Here is a 21,762-nt window from a genome sequence, read left to right as displayed (position 1 = left end):
AATCTAGAACCTTCTCCTATTACAACTCTAGGACTAAACCCTAGTTTGAAGAGGCACACATGATGTTGACTTCCTTCAACAATGTTAACATTCCTCTTCATACAAACCACTTATTACAAGTACTTTTGGCTGTAAGCAAGCTGAAATAAATGGCATATGCCCTCAATTTGTTAATCACTAAAGAGTATTTCAGCTCAAATCTTTAGTTATAAAAAAATGCTGCATCAAATTAATAGGATCAAGGAAAAGATGGATAGAGAAAGAGAGATGTGAACATTGATAGCTGGGCATCATACTTTACAAGATTAGCATATACCACAGTTAAGCCAAATACTGAATCCAAAAGTCCCCTGATTCAAAAAAAAAGATAATAAAAAAAAATATAATGATGATGGATGAACTGAGTATCAATTTAATAGTTTAATTTTCAATCAAATGTCTGTGCAAGACAAAGGAAATGGTGCATACCTTTCAAGGCCAAGTGTTGCAGTAGCCACCACTAAACTGCACATGGAGAAAACAGCAACAGAAGCAATTCCGGCATTAGATAGTATCCAACAGAGTATGACGAATTATTTGATTATAAAGTTACATGATTGGATAAAAAAATTTAGAAATAGCTTCATAGAAATGCGTGGAAGGGAAGTCACCAAGCCGTTGCCTTGAAATTAAACTATTTGCCATACAGAATTTACATTAGTTAAAGGCTTGGACAACTGCCCAATTGCCGCACAAACATCAGCTGCAACCAAAACCTGTATAAAAAACACAGAGATGACCACAATCTTGATCTTCCAAGTCTTTATGCTCCAATAAAACAGAGAGTTTTAGCAAACTACATCAATACATGATAATTAATTCCAGCAGCTGATCGAGTTTAAAAATAACAATAAAAATAAAAAAGAAAATTTTACAAGTAATGGTTTGTAATCAACTTCATCATACATTCTTTCACAATTCATTCATTTTGATTTCCTAATTCAGATAGACTTGGTAAACCATATATTGAACATATTCTCAACTTATAGTCACAGATTCAAACTAACAAGAAGGGGGAGCAAAGAAACCATATCCAATCCCACCAAGACTATTCAAATGCAGAGTTGATGGCCTATCTAGATGATTTTGGGGTTAATTAAACTTGTGAATATTCAATTGGGTTTCTTCCAGTTGAAATATAGATATCTAACATTGAGTAAGAAACAGAAACTGAGCCTTTATAAGATCGAAACCTAAACACTGAGCTTCTTGTTTACTCTGACATGTATGAAACCCAAAACTCAAAACACCGGCAAACAATAGAGAACATCCCTCAAATGGAAAGAATGCAAGCCAGCAAGCCAATCACATCAAATTTGATGCAAAAATTGTAGAAGCAAATGAAGAATTATCAAGGATAATATCACATAACTGGATCGTCCAAATTGAACGTCGAAATACCCAAAAACTAAACTATAAAGCCCTAGATTGCAAAGAGAAACGAAAGGCCATGGTGAAGAAGAAACCTGGAGATCAGTAATGGAACCAGAAGAAATCACAAGATATGGATGTCATCATAACTTTTCATTCTGCCTCCATTTTTGGCTATCATCGTTTCCAAATTAAACATCCTTTCAAGGAAAATAATTTATATAGGGACCAATTGTATTTTCAGTCCCACTTTGATTTTATTTGCTCTGTTTCTCTCTTCTTCTTTTTTTCCTTCCTTCTACGACACAACATTACTTTATAAACGAAAATATCTCAAATCCTCTGAACCTTTAGTAAGTGATACCCATATTTGATGACCTTTGTTTCTTTCGTCCATTCTTTGAGTTGAATATCAAGATTTGTTGCAACTCTGATCTTATTTGATTTGTTTGTATTCAATAGCAAGCATGGAGTTTCTTGTTGCAATTGGTACTGGAATTGTTGGAAAGATTGCTGAGTTCACAGTCGCACCAGTTATATGCCAAGTGGGTTATGTAATCCACTACAACAAGAACCTCAAAAAACTAGAGAGTCAGGTAGATGACTTGGGTGATGCCAGAGAAAGCATAAAGCGTGCTATTGAAATAGAGGAAAGAAAAGGTAGAAAAATTAAAGCAGGTGTCCGGAACTAGCAGACTAAAGTGGATGAGATGACTAAAGAAGTAGACGATTTCATGAAAGATGAACAGCATGCAGAGACTAGATGTCTCCATGGCTTTTGTCCTAATCTAAAGCTTTGCCATCATCGCAGCAGGAAATCAACAAAATAGTTTCAAGAAGTTGCTGAGCTCTGTGCGAAAAAGGATTCTGGTGATATTGCATATGATCTCAAAGTAGAGGAGGTGTGCAGCATAGCTGCTAAAGATTACTAGGCTTTTGATTTAAGGAAATCATGAATGAACTGAGACAATCTAATACCAACATGATTGGGGTGTACGGTCTTGGGTGCGTGGGGAAGACAACACTTGCTAAAGAAGTTCATCGGCAAGCTACAGAAGATAAAACGTTATTTGATGATGTTGTTATAGTACTCGATGTAAAAAAAGATTCCAGATTTGGAAGAAATTCAAAAAAGAATTGTTGAAAAGTTGGGAATGGAATTTCTCGGAGATGAGACTATAGACAGAAGAGCTTGTCGTCTTTGTCATATGATAAAAGACAAGAAAGTTCTGGTAATTTTGGATGACATACAAGAAAAAGTTGATTTGGAGATTTTGGGACTTCCACAGGTGCCCAATTGTAAACTATTGTTGACATCTAGAATCAGAGAAGTATTATCGGTTGAGATGCGTATACAAAAGGAGTTTCAACTTAACCTTTTAAATGCAGAAGAAAACTGGAGTTTATTTGAGAAGATGGCAGGTGAAGTTGTTCAAAATTCCGCCATACGAGAAGTAGCAATACAAGTCGCGCAAAAGTGCAGAGGCTTGCCTGTTTTAGTGGTAATAGTTGCAAGTGCCCTGAAGAATACAAGTACATTACATGCTTGGAAAGATGCCTTGCGACGCCTAAAAACATTTGACAAACAAGGATTTACGGAAAAAGCATACTTGGCTCTGGAGTGGAGTTACGAGCAATTGGACGATGAGGAGCTTAAGCCATTCTTCTTGCTTTCTGGAATTATGAGGGGTTACTCTATATGTCTTCTTGACTTGTTGAAATATAGTATGGCCTTGGGTTTGATTAAAAACGTGGATACACTAGAAGAAGCACAGGATGCATTGCATTCACTGGTTGAAAAACTTAAAGATTGTTGTCTGTTGCTAGAGGACAGTGATGATAATAAACTTGTCAGAATGCATGACCTTGTTCATGAAGTTGTAAACCGGATAGCCTTGAGAGATCAATACGTTTTCAAAGTTGCTATAGGAGATGAGTTCAAAGAATGGCCAGCTAAGGATTTTTGTACAAAGTGCACTATGATCATTGTCAAAAGATGCAGTATCCCCCATCTTCCTGAAGGTTTGGAATGTCTAGAACTGAAAATGTTTACCTTTTCTAGTAGGGATGCTGATCACTACTTGGAAATTCCTAACAACTTTTTCGAAGGGATGAAGAAACTCAAAGTGTTGGACTTCACTAGGTTGAGTATCCCATCTCTACCTTCATCACTTGAATTCCTAGAAAGTCTTCGGACGTTGTGTTTGGATCAATGCACATTGGGAGATGTAACTCTTATCGGACAGCTACAAAACTTGGAAATTCTTAGCTTTCAAGAATCCAAATTCAAAGAGTTGCCCAAAGAAATAGGGCAATTGACTCGTCTGCGATTGTTGGATTTGAATGGTTTCTCTCAACTCGAAGTGATCTCACCTAATGTTCTATCAAGCTTGAAAAGATTAGAGCACTTGGGAATGAGTAATAGTTTTTGATGTAGGACGAGATTTTAGCCAACTTCAACAAAGAATCACGAAAAGAAAGAAGCGTTTGCACATTAAGAAGAATGATTTGAATATTGAAAATTGGTATTCAAATAGGCTTCTTAATGATGGAATTAATCATAAATTACTATTTTGGATATATCGGGATTCTCGAGCGAAATCTTGGTTGGGATTCCAAATATATGTTTGCGTAATATTCTTTAATGTCTAGGATTTTATTTCCGATTTTTATTTAATTAGGTTTCCTAGTTTTAGTCTATAATAAATTGTTCTTTTTGTTTTCTAGTTGTATTAGGTTTATTCTATGTGCCCTATATAAGGCACCTCTTCGATTGTAATTTTCATTCAAGTTATCAATAAAAACCCAAATATTAGAGAAGTTTCTCTATCTTTCTTACGGCTGTGCCCGTAATTGCTAGTGGATTCTAGCTCATCTCATATGGCTTTCGACGCTTGACGGAGCCTCTTACTATCGTGTTCACGCTTCCCGCATCATTTGGTATCAAAGCGGGTATCGCCCGCTTCTTAGCAGACGACGATCCAAGGGAGAAGTTCACTACCACCAACCTCAACGACGCTGGTCGTAGAGTATCTATCAAAGAAAGTTTCGTTGAAGAGGAACATGCCAAGGGATTCGCCCTAGGACAACCTCATCAATCCAAAAAAAAAAAAAAAAGAGAGAGAGAGAGAAAAAAAAAAAAAACATGGAACGTTGGATATTCACAACGCCGGATTACGACGACTTCCGAACTACATGTGTCATCAAAGACAAGGTATGCTCTGTAATAATTGACAGTGGTTTACGAGAGAACTTTGTAGCAAACAAAGTTGTAGATTATTTTCAATTACCGACAGTGAAGCTGAGTGATCCATACTGGATTCCATTTGGAGAGGATGAATATGCACAAGTAACAGAGGTTTGTAAAGTTCCTGTCTCTATAGGAAAATTTTATAAAGAAGAGATTACTTGTCATGTGATTGACATGGACGACACTAATGTACTTTTTGGAAGACCATGGCATGAAAGCGTCAAAGATGGTTATTGCAAGGACAACACATATTTATTTAGGTGGGAGTCGCATAAAATTAAAATCAAGCCTGGAATGAAGAACATCAACAATGACCATCCTGAGGTCTGTGAAAAGGAACATGAAGATGCCACTTTGAAGATTGAAGAGAAACTCATTAAGGACAAGGAAGCTAATTCATTCATCACATCGATATCCATGTCATGCATGCCTAATTGTGTTCAAGATCAACCCAAGGAGAAGTCATTGCCCATTCCTTTTCAAGTGGAGGAGTTCAAGCTTCAAGATGCTGATTCTAAACTTGTCTACGGTATTGGATTCATGGTGATACCTTTTAATTTCGAAAATATTGAAGTTGATGGCTTATCATGTTTTATTCCTACTAACGATCGAGCTGCATACAAGAGGAACTCGAGGTCGAGTTCTTTTCAGGTGGAGGAGACTGATGTAGGACGAGATTTTAGCCAACTTCAACAAAGAATCACGAAAAGAAAGAAGCGTTTGCACATTAAGAAGAATGATTTGAATATTGAAAATTGGTATTCAAATAGGCTTCTTAATGATGGAATTAATCATAAATTACTATTTTGGATATATCGGGATTCTCGAGCGAAATCTTGGTTGGGATTCCAAATATATGTTTGCGTAATATTCTTTAATGTCTAGGATTTTATTTCCGATTTTTATTTAATTAGGTTTCCTAGTTTTAGTCTATAATAAATTGTTCTTTTTGTTTTCTAGTTGTATTAGGTTTATTCTATGTGCCCTATATAAGGCACCTCTTCGATTGTAATTTTCATTCAAGTTATCAATAAAAACCCAAATATTAGAGAAGTTTCTCTATCTTTCTTACGGCTGTGCCCGTAATTGCTAGTGGATTCTAGCTCATCTCATATGGCTTTCGACGCTTGACGGAGCCTCTTACTATCGTGTTCACGCTTCCCGCATCAGTTTTAACCGTTGGGAGGCTGTAGGAGTCATGACTCCAGAAAGAAGTAATGCAAACCTTGAAGAGCTAAAGCGCTTGCCTCAGCTAACTGCTTTACAAATACTTATCCCAAATGCATGCTAACATCATTCCAGCAGATTTGTTCACCACTAGTAAGTTAGAGAGATTCCAAATATGTATTGGTTCTGCTTGGAAATGGGATAATATGGATGAAGCCCTCAATGCACTAAAGCTCCAGTTCACTGCCAGCAATGAATTGGACCAAGGCCAAAGAATGTTGCTGAAAAGAGCTCAAGACTTGTACTTGGAGGGGACGGAGGGTGTTAATAATAGTATTGTCTATCAAATAGGTGCTGAAGGTTTTTAGAAATTGAAGCATCTCCATCTCCAAACGAATGTCGAGTGTATGTATATCATAAATGGGAAGGTGCACTCCTTCATTTGTTTCAATTTTGTCATCATATTATAATTAATCCGTAGATATTTTGTAATAGAATTATATATAGATGTCCTACATTTATTAAAGTCGCTATTTTCTGTGCATGGAGAATAATTTAGAGAGAGATGGAAGAGCTACTCGATTTTCATTTTGTGAACTTCTAGTCTCCTTTATTATTAAGCACAAACCATGGTATTACAATTGTCCTGTTATTTTGCTGTTGTTAGAATTGGTGAGTGTTAAGATCGGTGGGCAAGTGGATTAGGAGAAGTGTTTTAGGAGCGGGGACTTTGGGACTTAAATGTTTTTAGGAGGAGGTTGGACTTCTAATCATATTGCTTCTTACTTGATTACTCATATTGCATAGTACTTGATTACTTGCATTGCTTAGTTACATGATAACTTTAGATAAGTTCTAGACTACTCTGGGTAAATATAGCTCTAGACAAACTTTAATCATTGTTCCAGGATGATGTAGAGACTTCCCAATGTGCATCATCATTTTAACAACAACTTAAATACAGTACAAAAACATTGTTTTGAAGATGCCTACTCCACAATCTATGAAAAATAAATCAGATATTTTAGAATATCGAAAATATTGATTAGTCATTAATTCTTATAACAAATCTTAACATGTCATTTAATTGCCCTTTTGTTTTAGGTATTTAATTACTTTGTCATTTTTCCTAATGATCTAGCAATAGCAAATGTGATTTCCGAAACATGATCTATTTGTGCCATATGTACAGGTTAGGTATCCCAACTTGACATGGTTGGCGGTGAGTGAACTCAATGGTTTAAGATTCTTGTTATCATCTCTAATGGCTAGAAGCCTTACACAACTCAGACGTCTTCAGGTATCAGGATGTCAAATAATGGAAGATATAGTATCAATAGGAGAATCTGGTGACGAAATTGTAGACAACGTCTTTTGCCAGCTACAAATTCTGGAGCTAAAAGACCTTCCAAATATCACTAATTTCTACTCAAGAAACTATAGTGAACTTTCAAATCCATCATCTGGGATACAACACTTTATTTTTGACAATAAGGTAACTAATACATTTTTTCCTACTTTTGGCTAATACCTTGACATATTTTCTTTTCACATTTTAATTATTTTCAATATTCTCGATTAATTAGTTACATATTGCTTCTTCACGAGTCCATGATTAAGATGAATATCATTGATATGCAGGTAGAGTTTCCAAACTTGAAGAAGTTATCCATTGATGGCCTAGCAAAGTTGACCACGATATGGAACAATCAACTTTCTCTAGAGAGTTCAAAAAATATAGAGACAATTGAAATTGTTTCGTGTGACAGTTTGAAAAGTATTTTCCCAGTTTCAATGGCTAGAAATCTCAAGCAATTAAAAAGGCTAATAGTTAAGAGTTGTGGAGTGCAAGATATTGTTGCAAGAGAGGAGGGACTTCAAATAACACCTAAGTTTGTGTTTCCAAAAGTAACACAAGTGATTTTTAGAAATTTGTCCAACCTCATGAATTTCTATCCGGAGATGCATGTGTCAAGCTGGCCGTCACTCAATGAGTTGTGGGTGGTACAATGTGCTAAAGTCAACATGTTTCTCAAGGAAATCTCAAGCTTTCAAGGATATAGTGAGCCAAAACGTCTCAATGTTCTTATCCCACAGTCTCTCTTTTCAATTGAGAAGGTAAGAGTACGGACTTAATTTCTTTTTATTAAAAGTATTTATTTAAAATATATTATGTAAGTATTTATTTAAAATATATTATGTATTTATTTAAAATATATTATGACATATACCCTGATACCTCCAGGGCTTTTGTCTTAGTATCTATAATGTTCCAAGATTTATTGGCATTGTGATTGGAATGTCACTAAAAAAGAGAGGTTCTGGGAAGAAAAACATGTTTATGCAATTAGGCAACAGAAAAAAAAAATTTGAAAAAGAGCACAAAACTAGTCTTTTTGCATTAACATGAACCATGAGTCAAAACTTAAAAGTGCACATATATCCAAACAGTTGGGCCCTTTTTGTTCTACTTTGGAGTTGGTTCAGCATTTTTTTATTTTTATTTTTGAAATCAAAGAGGCAGTATTGGAGAGATATATAACTAAATTCTAACTTTAACAAAAAATAAATAAAAAAGTGAGAGAGAGGAAAGATTTATTTATTTTTAGTTAGCATATTTTGTAATGTATAACAATATACACACACACATATATGCAGTCTCTTTCACGTCTTGAAAACAAGAATCTTACGAAATGCTCTCTTAAGTACTAAAAAGTGAATCAGCACATCAAATTAACAACAGCTTAATTATAATCAAGTTCTCTGATCTTGTCTATTTCAGAATTCATTTCCCAATTTGGAATGGTTGGCCGTGAATGCAATGGAGTTTTCAAATGGTCCACTCCCAGCAGCAGCGCAATTGTTTAGCAAACTAAAGCAACTTAAAGTTTGGTGTCCAGAGTCCAAGTCAGTTGTTTTCCTTGACAAATTACTCGTCCCAAAAGGCAACATCAGTAGTAGTGCAGTTGGGACCCAGCAGCAGCAGCAACTCACACATTTAAAAAAGTTGAGGCTTGTTCAAATGTACAAGCTGATGCATCTAGGCCAAGATGATGAGGAGGACAACTCACAATCAGCCCCCCGCATCCCAAATTTTCTGAACCTGGAAATTCTATTCCTGAATCCTTGTCACAGCTTAAGGAATCTCAGATCATCCGCAATATCCTTCAACAATCTAACAGCTTTGCAAGTAATTAACTGCAAGGGATTGAAATACTTGATAACTCAATCTATGGCCAAATGTTTAATGCAACTTGTAACACTGGAAGTCGTGATGTGCCGAAGTCTGGTGGAAATAGTGGGAAGCAATGAAGATGATGATTTAAGTCATCAGATTACATTCAGGCGGTTGAAACATGTGAAACTATCTGGTCTACCAAGACTGCAAGGCTTTTGCTTGGGAAATTGCATTGCTAAATTCCTGTCCTTGGAAACTTCAACCATGAGCCACCGCCTCAAATTGAAGATTTTCGCAGCTCATGACCAAACGCTACAACTAACAAATGAAGAGGCAGACACAGATATCGATGGTGCGGCTAAGTCTTCGTTCAACATTCATGTTTAATGTTTTGTATTTTCCCAATACACACACACACACACACACACACTATCTATCTATGAAATGATGATTTGCGACTATCTGTGTGATATTTCTAGAGAAGCTGATGGCTGAGGATGAAATGAATTCGGCAATACATGCAGACATACATGCAGTTGGCGATGGGATCCTCCCACATTTAAGAGGGTTGAACCTTTACGGGATGCGAAAGCTGATGAATCCTAGGGAGGATAGCTTGGGACCAGCATGCCCATATTTTCCAAATCTAGAATTTTTGAAGATAGATGACTGTAACAGCTTAAAGAACTTAAGATCATCCGCAATATCCATCAAGAATCTAATAACTTTGCAAGTAAGTCATTTAAAGGGATTGAAATACTTGATATCTTTCTCCATCGCCAAAAGTTTGATGCAACTCACAAACCTAGAAGTTTAGGATTGTGAGGAAATGATAGGAATAGTGGGGAGCAATGGACACGACCATTCTAGAAATGAGATTGAATTCAGGTTGTTGAAACATTTGGATCTTTCTGCTCTACCAAGTCTGAGAGGCTTCTGCTCAGCAACTCGCATTGCCAAATTCCCGTGCTTGAAAAATTTATCGATGAGAAGTTGTACTCAATTAGAGGCATTCATCTTTGACCCTACAGATAAAAGTAATACAATTGGCAAGGATATCAAAGACACCTACTTAAATGAAAACATTGAGACTGGAGTAGTGCAACAATTCTTTTTTGACAACAAGGTGAAATAATTGTTTAACTTTCTTTAACTATTCATTTATACCACATCTTCAAAGTTTCTTTACAGTTCCATATAATGATTAATATGCATTTTTAAACAGGTTGAATTTCCGAGGTTGAAGAGTTTGTCTATGGAGGGTCTAACAAAGTTGACCGCAATATGGCACAGTCAACTTTCTCTAAACTCCTTTAGTAGACTCAAAGACGTTCAAGTACATGGATGTGGAAATCTAATAAATATCTTTGTGCCCAGTACTTTGGGAAGATTGAATGCTCTTGAGACCATATTGATAAAGGAGTGCAAGTCTGTACAAGTTGTATTTGAACTCGGAGGAATTGGTGTTAGAGGAATACATGACACGTTAGCAACAACTCAGCTGAGATCTTTTGACTTTGAAAATCTAGATTCGGTAGAAATTGATTCTTGTGAGAGTTTGAAAAACATTTTTCCAGTTTCGGTGGCTAGAAATCTCCACCAGTTAAAAAAGCTGATAGTGAAGAGTTGTGGAGTTCAGGAAATTGTCGCAAGGGAAGAGTCATTACAAACAACGCCTAAGTTTGTGTTTCCAAATAAGAAATGTGATTTTTTGTGATATGTCCCAACTCACAAATTTCTACCCAGGAATACATGTGTCCAGCTGGCCATCACTTAATGAGTTGATGGTGGTACAATGTGCTAAAATCAAAGTGTTTGTTGCGGAAATCTCAATTTTTAAAGGACATAATGAGTCGGAACGTCTCTGTGTTCTTCACCCGCAATCTCTCTTTTTAATTGAGAAGGTAAGAGTACGCACTTAATTTACACCTTCTTTTTATTAAAGTATTAATTTAAAATATATTATGACATATACCATGATACCTCCAAAACTTTTGAATCAGCATCTAAAATGTTCTAAGATTTATTGGCATTGTGATTGGCAGGTCACTAAAAAGAGAGGTTCAGGGAAGAAAATCTTGTTTATGCAATCAAGCAATAAAACAACAACAACAATAAAAAACACAAAACTAGTCTTTTAGCATAAGCATGAACCATGAGTCAAAACTTAAAAATGCACATATCCAAAAGGTTGGGCCTTTTTTGTTCCACTTTGGAGTTGGTTCATCTTTTTTGTTTTAATCAAAGAAGCAGTACTGGAGAGGTGTATAATTAAATTCTAACTGTAATAGAGAGAGAGAGAGGGTTGATTTATTTTTATTTAACATATTTTGTAGAGAAAATTTTTCAAACAATACCCGAACTTAGGCTGACTCCTAACTTCAGTACCTGACTATGCAAAACTATCACTTTGGTACCCCAAGTTTGAAGCCTGACTTAAGAACGGTACACGCCGTTCATGACGGCGTTAAGAGCCCAGCCAAGTGGCATATTTTGAGGGGTAATTCGGTCCCGTCACTGCTTAAACTACTCCCCAGCACTTGATCACTTGCTTTGATTTGTCAATCCATCTTCAATTCCAACCAAAACCCAGTTCAACAAACATGTCAATCATCCCAATCAACGAGCGACGAAGTAGTGACTTTGATCCCTGGGCTCTCGACCTTATAACACAAGACATATTCAACAAAAAATCAACAACTTACATAGATAAGCAATATGAGGCTCCTTGCTTTCGATCAAATTTGCAACCCAAAGAAAGCTTTGGATTTTTTAGGCCAAAGTGGCAGGCAATCTCTCGCTTTCAAATGGCTCGAGAACATGATTGTGATCGCTCCTACTGCCCATAGTGAGATACCTTGTAATGGGTCTTTTTTTCCTCTGTTCCACCATCATAGATGGGCTCTGCAATCACAATCTCAGACATTGGTAGTGTGAGCTCAAAGAGAAGAATGATGGGACTGTGAACAAGGGAAAATGTGAGTTGGGTTTTCGGTGGAGCTAATCTTCAAGGAGAGGATTTTGCTTAATCATGGTGGGTTTTTGGTGTCGGTTGCTTGTTTCGGTTGACGATTTTGGCTCAGGAGTGTACTAGGCTAGTGACGCTTGAGCTTTCTGGGTGTGAGGGAAGCAAAGAAGACAACCTGAGTTTTGGAAAATAGTCGTAAGCAGAAGCAGAGAAGACATCGATTATAGGGACCTCAACAGCGACGTTGGAAATGTTTTGGTCAAGGGGTTTTGAGTCCGAGGATGACGATGAGACTATCTCTATCTCAGAAGAAACCATTTCACCACATAAAGATCCGGGTTTAGGGATCCGGGTAGGGTAATTTTCAGCTTATGTGGTAATGATCGATAATGCCCCTATGTTCGAGGATTTGAGTTTCTGTGATCATAGGATGGATGGTGGGTGGTTGATTAACTTTGTATTGTGAGAATTTGAAGACTCTGAGGTTTCAATCTGTAGCTTTCGTATGGTGGGTGGTTCTCCTACACTCTCAAATCATATTCTCTACTCTCATAATATGAAATGGACACCTGCACCAAATCTCTTCTTCCCTCAAGCATCATCGGAACCAGTTTGGGAAAGAAAGGCAATAGATTTTTCAGAAAAAGTAGAGACTTGAAGTTTCTGATTGATGCTCCTTGATCTTATGCACAAATGATTTGTGTCAAAGCTACTATTAATCTTCAAGTTTCTAAATGTTTCTTGATTGTTGTGTAGAATTTTCCTAATTTTCAAGGTTAGGGAAACAACAAAGGCTCAAATCGAATAAATCACTCAAATCCATATTCCAATCACAACCTATCAAAACCCAGATAAAGAAGAAAGGATCTGCAAAAATAAGGGAAGAAGAAGAGGAGGGGATCTGGAAATGATAAGGTATGGGTAACAAAATGACCCAAATACCCCTCCAAATTTAGCATGTGGATTGTTAGTTAACACTGTCATGGACGACGTGTACCGTTCTTGGGTCGGGCTTCAAACTTGGGGTACCAAAGTGATAGTTTTGCATAGTCGGGTACTGAAGTTAGGAGTCGGCCTAAGTTCGGGTACTGTTTGAAACATTTTCTCTATTTTGTAATATATAACAATACGCACACATATATGCAGTCTCTCTCACACCCTGAAAACAAGAATCTTACCAAAACCTCTTTTAAGTACTAAAAAGTTAATTAGCACATCAAACTAACAACTGCTTAATTATAATCAAATTCTTTGATTGTCTATTTTAGGATTCATTTCCCAACTTGGAATGGTTGAACTATTGTTTATAAAGAAAATATTTCAAATAGTACCTGAACTTAGGCCGACTCCTAACTTCAGTACCCGACTCTGCAAAACTATCACTTTGGTACCCCAAGTTTGAAGCCCGACCCAAGAACGGTACACGCCGTCCATAACAATGTTAAGAGCCCAGCCACGTGACAATACATGAAGGGTAATTGGGTCATTTCAACCCAAATTCACTCTCACTCTCTCAGTCAAACCTAAATTCAAGAATGCCACCCAAATCACAGCACCGGTACCAACTCCTCCACTTCCTTCGCCTCCTCCACCACCACTAACTCAAACCATAACCCAAGAAATCCCAACATCCATGGAATCGCAGTTCACAAACACAATACACAACCAAATCCTTCATGGCTTTATCAATTTCTCTATGAAATTCGTAAACCCTGTTGCACACAGAGAGAGAGAGAGAGAGTCCTTTTTTATTCTGGTAAAGCTTCATATCACACAAACACACATCAGTGACCAAATGGCTGCCTCTTTAGCAGATCCCTTCTTCTTCTCCTCGTCTCCTTCATCTGGGTTTTGTCAGCTTGTGATTGGAAGTTCATGAGGAAGTTCATGATGAACTGGTATTCAAGCCTCAATGACCACAACCCAGAAATCTTCGGAGTTTAATTTCCACGCAGGGTCAGGCCTCATCCAGAGAAGCAGTCGAACCAAAAACTAGGCAGGAATGAGTCCAGAACAGTCGGAAATGTCGCCGGTGTCCAAGAACACGGCTGCCCGAGACCAAACCCAGAAACCAAGTCATTAAAACCCAATCAAATTCAAAAAATAATTGCACAGGCTTGTTGGGCATGACGAGAAGATGAGATTTCATACCACAGGTAGCCAAAATGGTGGTCGGAATCGCCGGGAATTGCAGAGCTCGCCGGAGAAGTCTCCGAGCTTCCAGTCATCGTTGCTCCTTCTCCGTTCAATGCATGAGTGATCCAAAGGCATAGGGACATAGGCGACGCAAAGAAGAAGAAGGGAATGGTGGTTGTACGCCGTCGTGGGGTGGCCGGACGTCGTCCCTCCAGTCGGATTTCTTTCTTGGGTCGCGGTTGGTGTCCTGGTCAGAGAGCAACTAGCTCTCTCTCTCTCTTTGTTTTTGGTCTCCCGATCTCTTTGTTGGAGAGGCCTTGGAGGTCAGCGGTGATGGCTTCTTCGCTCTTGGTCATCTTGGCAAGAGCTCGCGTAGGGACAAGTGTTATTGGTGAGACCAAAAAATTGGTCTCAAAATTTTTTTTAATTAAATTTAAAAAAAAAAGAAAAAGAGTTGGACCGAATTACCCCTCCAAATATGCCACGTGGTTAGCTAGTTAAAGCCGCCATGGACGGCTTGTACCATTGTTGGGTCGGGCTTCAAACTTGGGGTAACAAAGTAATAGTTTTGCATAGTCGGGCACTGAAGTTAGGAGTCGGCCTAAGTTCGGGTACTGTTTGAAATATTTTCTTTTGTTTATAATCAGCTATGTTAGCCTGAAGAGTATGTTATTTTTTTATGTAAAAGGCTAACTACATTAACATTTTCCATGAATTTTTTGCTACAGAATGGTTTGCCTAACTTGACAAGCGTGATGGTTCACCGATGTGATGGTTTAAATTTCTTACTGGTATCTTCCATGGCAAGAAGTCTTGTAAAACTCAAACATCTTGTGATATCTGAATGTCAAAGAATGGAAGCAGTACATATTGACAAAAGAACACAGTGAAGAAAACAAGGATGACATGTTTCCTGATTTAAAAGAACTGGAGCTAAAGGATCTTCCTCATCTTGTTAGATTCTGCTCAGGAAATTATTTTGAATTTGCATCTATGGAGATATTGCAATTAGAAAAGTGTGCTAAATTGGAGACATTCATCTGTAATCCCTCGAGTAACAGTATTGCAAGCCAAAAAGAAATGGAAAGAGTGGACAAGAATGAGAACCGGCCTTGAGACAGTAGTACCATACTTTCTTTTGACAAAAAGGTGAATTACATTAATCTGTTTCTATTTCTTTCATCTTGTATTTCCTACACAGTCACTTTAAAAAGCAACGGTTTCTTAACATTTCCTCAAAATGGATGTACATGCAGGTAGGGCTTCCAAGGTTGGAGAGATTGATTATCAATGAACTACCGAAGCTCACAACAATACTTGCTCCAAACTCTTTCCACAAACTGGAAGACGTTACAGTGCAACAATGCAACAGTCTTAAATATATTTTTCAAGTCTCCATCATAGCCGGTGTTTTTCAGCAGCTACAAAAGTTGATAGTAAAGGAATGTGTAGTGGAGGAAATAGTTTCCCAGGAAGAGGGCGTAGAAAAATTAATGCCTGATCAGTTCTTCCCAGAGCTAACATGTTTGGAATTTACAAGTCTATTCCAACTTGAGAGATTCTATCTAAAGATGCCTGCTATCAACTGGCCACTCAAAACATTAGTGTTGTCTGATTGTCAGAAAATGGATATCTTTACCGCGGAAGTTTCAGGCCTTCAAAAAACACATGACTTGGGGAATCTGCGTACTCGGGTTAAACAATATCATGTTCTATTTGAGAAGGTAACTTATGCAAATATACATGAGCCCCCTTGTACAATCTATAGCTCTTCCTGCTATACTGATACTAACATAACATTCGCATTGTTCATATTTCAGAGTTCATTTTCCAAACTGGAAGTTTTGACCTTCGGCCCCGCGAACATCTGGTACGGTCTACCTGCCCATGAGAAAGCTCTTTTTCCTGCTACCAGTACAGATGGGTCCCTTCCACATTTGAGAACGTTGAGGGTACATGGAATGGAGAAGTTTATGCGTCTCTGGGAGAACACCAAACCTGCAGCTGACTCAGCTTTTCCAAAGATGGAAACTCCTGAGGTGAAGAATTCTGAATTGACTAATCTAGAGTTGTCTGGAATATCCTTGCAGAATCTAACAATTTTAGAAGTAACCTTTTTGTTTTTATTATTAGTAGCCTTCCTGCACTCATGAGTAACATTTCAAATATGCGTAGCAAAAGAGAAAGGACAGTAACATTTCAAATATGCGTAGCAAAAGAGAAAGGACAATACGCACGCGCCATTGCTCTTCCGGGCGTGTGTGTTTCAATTGCTCTGCAGCCATTTTCTAATCTTCAGGCCTCATGTTCTTCATGCTCTCTGATGCCATCTTCATCAACTCTGGATTAGCCATCATCTGCAATGCCATTCAAAAACAAATTACAAACACTTAAAACTGAAAAAAGCCTACCACTAGCAATTGAAATACACACAAAATGTGCGTGATGACGCGGCAGAGACCGCTTCAAAGTGATGCGAGCCCAAATATTCGACAGTTCTACGACACTTCATTTTCCAATTCATTCCGAAACAGAAACAAAGAAAGAGGAGAAGAAGAAGGAGGACCTTTCTTTCTTACTTTTATTTATTTCAGATTTGGTGGGCGACTGGAGCTCCGACTTTCCTTGGTATCGAGACCCTTATTTTGTTGTGTTCCTCTCTCCCTATTTAACTCCCGGAACCCTTTTTTCCCTTTACCCAAAATTCTCGAATCCGTCTCAGTTGTTAGCGATCAAAGACCGCCAATTGCTTGGGAAGTCAAAATGTTCAACGGGATGAATATGATGGATCCAGAATTGATGAAACTCGCTCATGAGTAGATGAGTCGGATGTTGCCGACCGATTTCGCCAGGATGCAACAACAGGTCTCTTCTTCTTCTTCAAAGTTTCCATATTGTTTTCCTGATCCCGTTTCGGTTTTATTTTTCTCATTTGATCATGACCTGTGAATTCCGTTCAAAATCGTCTTAACTTTTTTGTACAGGTTGGTTATTTGAGTTTCGTCTTTGTATTCTCTGGTCAATTGGTCTGTGAAAGTGTGAGAATTGCAGTACGTACTTGAGATTTGGGCATTGCTGGTGGTAGGCTTTTTTCAGTTTTAAGTGTTTGTAATGTGTTTTTGAATGGCATTGCAGATGATGGCTAATCCAGAGTTGATGAAGATGGCATCAGAGAGCATGAAGAACATGAGGCCTGAAGATTTGAAAATGGCTGCAGAGCAATTGAAACACACACGCCCGGAAGAGCAATGGCGCGTGCGTATTGTCCTTCCTCTTTTGCTACGCATATTTGAAATGTTACTCATGAGTGCAATATAATTTCTGTGTTGCAGATTACCTAACTCTTACCCCATACAGATATTATAAAATATTGTATATGTCTTTAGCAATCCATCAGTAAAAAACATAAATGGTTGAAACAAATATGTCTTTAGCAATCCGTTGTATAGAAATGAGCGCTGGTATATACAAATATATATAATTTTAATGGTTGGAAACCAATCTACTTATTATTGAAATTAGTTAACTGCCACAAAATAAAAACATATTTAAAGGAAAAGAAGCAGAGCTTAAGAGTTCTTTTTGTTCCACTCTTTCAAAATAAGCTGACTGAGATAATAATGTTCATTTTTACTGATTTTTCCATGCACCAACCACATGAAAAATACAGAAACATGCCTCTTATGGCCCTCGTCTCTTTAGAACTTTTTCTTTTGTTGAGGGCGACGATCTGGTACTATTCCTACAAATAGAAAGAATTACACAAAGTTACAGGGTTATAATCCAAAAAAATTCAAACAAATATGTACATTTCTAATCAATAAAAATGTCAAAATACCTATGAAGACGATCTATCATTTGTGTTTGAATGAAGCAAAACTTCTTTAAATACGACATTAATTCTTCGTAAATACGCCATCTTCACCAACTATGGATCCTTTTTTAACCAAAACTTTTGTGGTTGACTCCGATACTCCTCTCGACAATGCCACATATAATTTTCCATGATTAAAAACATGATCTGGGAGGTAAACACCTACATGTAGGATGGTCTGGCCTTGAGATTTGTTTATGGTCAAACAAAAGCTCAGTTTGACTGGAAATTGCTTTCTTGTTAGTTGAAATGGGAGCCCAGCATTTTCTGCACTTTTCAAAGGAATTCTAGGTAGAAAAACTTTAGTCCCAGCAAATTGTCCTATTAGTATCTCAGCATCAATCAGATTTTGGTACGAACCACGGCACAACAATCTAGTACCGTTACACAGTCCCAATTTAGGGTCAATATTCCTCAAAAGCATGATTGGAGCACCTACTTTCAGAGTTAACTTGTGGGGTGGCAGCCCACCTGCGGTTATTGAGTTCAGAAACTCTGGTTGGTACAAATTTCTGATGTCATCTTCAACATAATCAAATGAGTACAATGTAATTTCTTCACCTGGAAACATATTGATTATCTTTTCATTCAACACGTCCACATTGTCGTTTTTAGGAGTAATCAATGCTCTGTCCACCATGTATCTTGCATCATTTACATGATCACCCAAATGATTGGTCGCTTTCCCATGGAACCACCATGCATTCCGGTAATCTTATCATTTCGTCATTGATGACTTGTTCACTCCCATCGCCTACACGAAGAAGAAACTCTGCAAATTGGTGGTCATTTATGGATCTCATATTCTGTCTCAGTCTCAATATCTTTATCTGTGTCCAAAATGTTGATTTCACAATGGAGGCTTGAATGAGTTCAAACTTCGTTCCTTTAGGAATAACAGGGAGGACTTGACGAAAATCTCCCCCAAAAATCATTATCTTTCCACCAAATGGTAAGTCGACATCCATTATGTCTCTAAAAGTTCGATCAAGTGCTTCAAAGACATGTCGATGTGTCATAGGTGCCTTATCCCAAATAATTGCAGTCGAATCTTGTATCAGTTGTGCTAGAGCAGACTGTTTACTTATGGAACACATAGATGACGCATCTACATTGAGTGGAATCTTAAATCTAGAGTGAGCTGTCCTCCCGTCGGGCAGTATATTTGTAGCTATTCTAGATGATGCTGTGGCTAAGACTATATGATTCGTTCTTCGTATGTTTGCTAGCAATGCACGGTATAAATATGTCTTCCCAGTTTCACCAGGACCATCAACAAAAAATATTAATACACTTCTTTTTCTCTGAACTGCATCCATGATCCTGTTAAAGGCGATCCTTTGGTCATCATTAAGGCGGTCAATTGCATCAATGTCTTCTTGAGAGATATGTACGGAAAGTTCGTCTTCAATACACCTTGGCATTCTTGAATTTTCTTCTAGCTCCGTTGTCATTTCAGGTAGGTCAAAATCTCTAATGTTCCTGCTAAATTGTTCAAGTACTCCATTTAAATCTTGTAAGAGCCTGTTTCAGTTTGCAATATCACCAGATGAAGGATAATCTTCCACCATAAAAGGAAAAAATTCATCCCACAATGTTCGGACACCGATTGGCTCATTGTACACCAAAATTGTGACAAATAATCTCCTCAAAATTGATGGCATCCTAATTGCAGAGGCCTCCAACAAACACTGTCGGATACTATTGTCATTTTCTAGCAAACCTTGTTTCTCTGCTGCTTGCTTGAAAGTTGGTTGTAGAACACCATTAACAGTAAGAAAATCACGAAATGATCTTGGACCTCTGACATGATTAAGAAGGACACGCATGTAAAATTTCTCACCTTCAGACGGTGAGACACTGTATATTCACCTAATAACCTTGTAGTTTCTCCTTCTTTTCACCCAAATTTTGTAGCTATTATCCCACCTGTAATGTTCAGGAATTTCTCGATACAAATATGCTCTTGCATCCTCATCCAAAAATTTATGGTGAAAAACTCAGTAAGCATTGACATTTGTGCTTGCTCTTCTGCCATAATATTCTCTACTGTTTCATCAACATTGAATGTTATCTGTTGCATGTTGGGAAGATGTATTTGTGATCGCTCTACTGTTGGATATATTATGTTCATTGCAAATTTGAAGATCCTCCATAAAGCCTCTGGTGCACAGACCCACCTTGCATCAACAAATTGTCTAATTTCATCAAACTCTGGGTTTGATTGCAGCTCAAGTGCCACTATGTCAGGACCTTTGTAGATATACTTATATAAGTACTTGACACTTTTTATGCTCCCACATATTTCAACATTGATGTGACAATTATACCGTAATAGCAACCATGGGTTGTAGGGAACCGCCCAACTGTCATCCACCATCACATCTTCTCGTCTACGCAAATGTACAGGTAAACGACTTGCTCGTCTCTGATATACAGGATATGCATCATTCCCTTGCACAGTGAAATTTGCAAATGGTTTTGGGTAGCCTTTATTGCAACTCCCATTTTTCATACATGACTGCCTTGGGTTAAGAGTTCCACATGGACCATGAATCATATGTGTACACACTGCATCATAAAGTTGAGGCTCCTCATCCTCATATGGTATTTCAGCTCTAACAATGCGATCATATTCATCAGAGTTATTAAGCTTGTCATTTTCTTCTAACATAATCAGCATATATATGAACATGTGGTAGACCCCGTTTTTGAAATTCAACAACGAAAGCATGTGCAGCCACTTTTCCCAGCACCCCCTTGTTGATGATGTCTTCTTTTAATTGCTCAAACTTGGCATGAAATACCCTGGTGACTAAATCAGGACGGTCTTGTGGTATTTGTCCAAGGAGTAGTTCATTTCTAACTTCTTCCCAATTGAGGTTACAGGTCATGGTGATAAAAAGATCCGGCCTACCATATTTTTGAACCAAAGCCATTGCATCTTGATAACTTGCTCGATGGCCAAAAGTTTGCCTCAACTCACAAAACTGGAAGTTGAGAAGTGCCCAAGACTGGTGGAAATAGTGGAAACCAATGAAGATGATTAGGGAAATGAGAGTTAGTGTGAGGGGCATGCTGGTTTGAGAGGATGATTGTGTAACCAAAGTGTTTGTGCATGCTAGTGTTATAGCATGGAATGTGCACCAACATGTTAGAGAAAATTCTACATTGCGTAGTATTCGGTGCAGCATCACTTGTGCGAAATTGTCCGTTGGACTAGAACATGCTTAATTGGTACAGTAACATTGCATGATATTTTTCAGTCCAGTAGCACGTGCATGATATTCTTAGTGTAGTATCACATGTTTCAATTACATTTGGGCGGTATTGCTCTGTGTATCAATATTTGCATTAGTGTAGTACCACCTGTGCAGTATTTGTGTGATACTACATGTATTAATACATACATTATTTCTCGACAAAGTAGATTTAGATGGTGTAGATCGGAACAATTGCATTGTATTATTTAATGTCTCAAAACTTTACACGATATTACTCGATGTAATAACGGATTCACTACTCTCGAAACAATACCATCCATGTGATTTATTCGTCTAACAACAAACTACATCATCTAGCGATTTTATTCAAATGATTTAAGTGCCTAATTGAGTGTCTAAAAAAGAGGACCCTGACTCTCTCGATTCGAGAAATCTAAGGCTGCGTCATTCTCGGTGCAGGCCCACGGACATCGCAAACCTGACCGGAATGACCCGGCTGAGCCTGAGCGAGTCGTGCCACCACGCCTCTTCCAGCGTTGCGACCGATTTTAGATC

The 21,762-nt window shown here is 37.8% G+C and overlaps 2 protein-coding genes, 1 long non-coding RNA gene and 2 pseudogenes across 3 annotated transcripts; 3 read left to right on the top strand and 2 right to left on the bottom strand.

Annotated features, from left to right (window-relative positions):
* Positions 1 to 14: 14 nt before the first annotated feature.
* LOC121053039 lies at positions 15 to 1,606 on the bottom strand. The gene is made up of 4 exons (XR_005810550.1): positions 1,506 to 1,606; positions 651 to 755; positions 469 to 504; positions 15 to 350 (listed from the first exon to the last, which is right to left on the bottom strand). It is a non-coding gene; the product is annotated as an uncharacterized LOC121053039 (long non-coding RNA).
* Positions 1,607 to 2,125: 519 nt separating this feature from the next.
* On the top strand, positions 2,126 to 3,842 carry LOC112198852 (annotated as a pseudogene).
* A 2,191-nt stretch (positions 3,843 to 6,033) lies between these two features.
* On the top strand, positions 6,034 to 10,722 carry LOC112198851. The gene is made up of 7 exons (XM_024339951.1): positions 6,034 to 6,187; positions 6,495 to 6,499; positions 7,020 to 7,322; positions 7,469 to 7,945; positions 8,610 to 9,357; positions 9,485 to 9,738; positions 10,231 to 10,722. Exons 1-7 carry the CDS (start codon positions 6,034 to 6,036, stop codon positions 10,720 to 10,722), a joined length of 2,433 nt encoding a protein of 810 aa, XP_024195719.1.
* Positions 10,723 to 15,454: 4,732 nt separating this feature from the next.
* On the top strand, positions 15,455 to 16,262 carry LOC121052786. Its single transcript, XM_040518653.1, has 2 exons — positions 15,455 to 15,833; positions 15,930 to 16,262. The coding sequence occupies exons 1-2, from the start codon at positions 15,603 to 15,605 to the stop codon at positions 16,260 to 16,262; spliced, it is 564 nt and encodes a 187-aa protein (XP_040374587.1). The 5' UTR covers positions 15,455 to 15,602.
* A 1,685-nt stretch (positions 16,263 to 17,947) lies between these two features.
* Positions 17,948 to 20,657, bottom strand: LOC112198850 (annotated as a pseudogene).
* Between the last annotated feature and the right edge of the window lie 1,105 nt (positions 20,658 to 21,762).

This window comes from Rosa chinensis, chromosome 4, assembly GCF_002994745.2.
Source record: "Rosa chinensis cultivar Old Blush chromosome 4, RchiOBHm-V2, whole genome shotgun sequence".
In the NCBI taxonomy this organism is placed as follows: Eukaryota; Viridiplantae; Streptophyta; class Magnoliopsida; order Rosales; family Rosaceae; genus Rosa; species Rosa chinensis.
This window is presented reverse-complemented; position numbering and strand designations above follow the sequence as displayed.

Coding starts and splice junctions, on each gene's coding strand:
- LOC112198851 (XM_024339951.1), top strand. CDS start 6,034: ATGGATGAAGCCCTCAATGCACTAAAGCTCCAGTTCACTGCCAGCAAT. Junction 7,323..7,468: donor ACTTTATTTTTGACAATAAG/GTAACTAATACA, acceptor ATTGATATGCAG/GTAGAGTTTCCAAACTTGAA. Junction 7,946..8,609: donor CTCTCTTTTCAATTGAGAAG/GTAAGAGTACGG, acceptor TGTCTATTTCAG/AATTCATTTCCCAATTTGGA.
- LOC121052786 (XM_040518653.1), top strand. CDS start 15,603: ATGCCTGATCAGTTCTTCCCAGAGCTAACATGTTTGGAATTTACAAGT. Junction 15,834..15,929: donor ATCATGTTCTATTTGAGAAG/GTAACTTATGCA, acceptor TTCATATTTCAG/AGTTCATTTTCCAAACTGGA.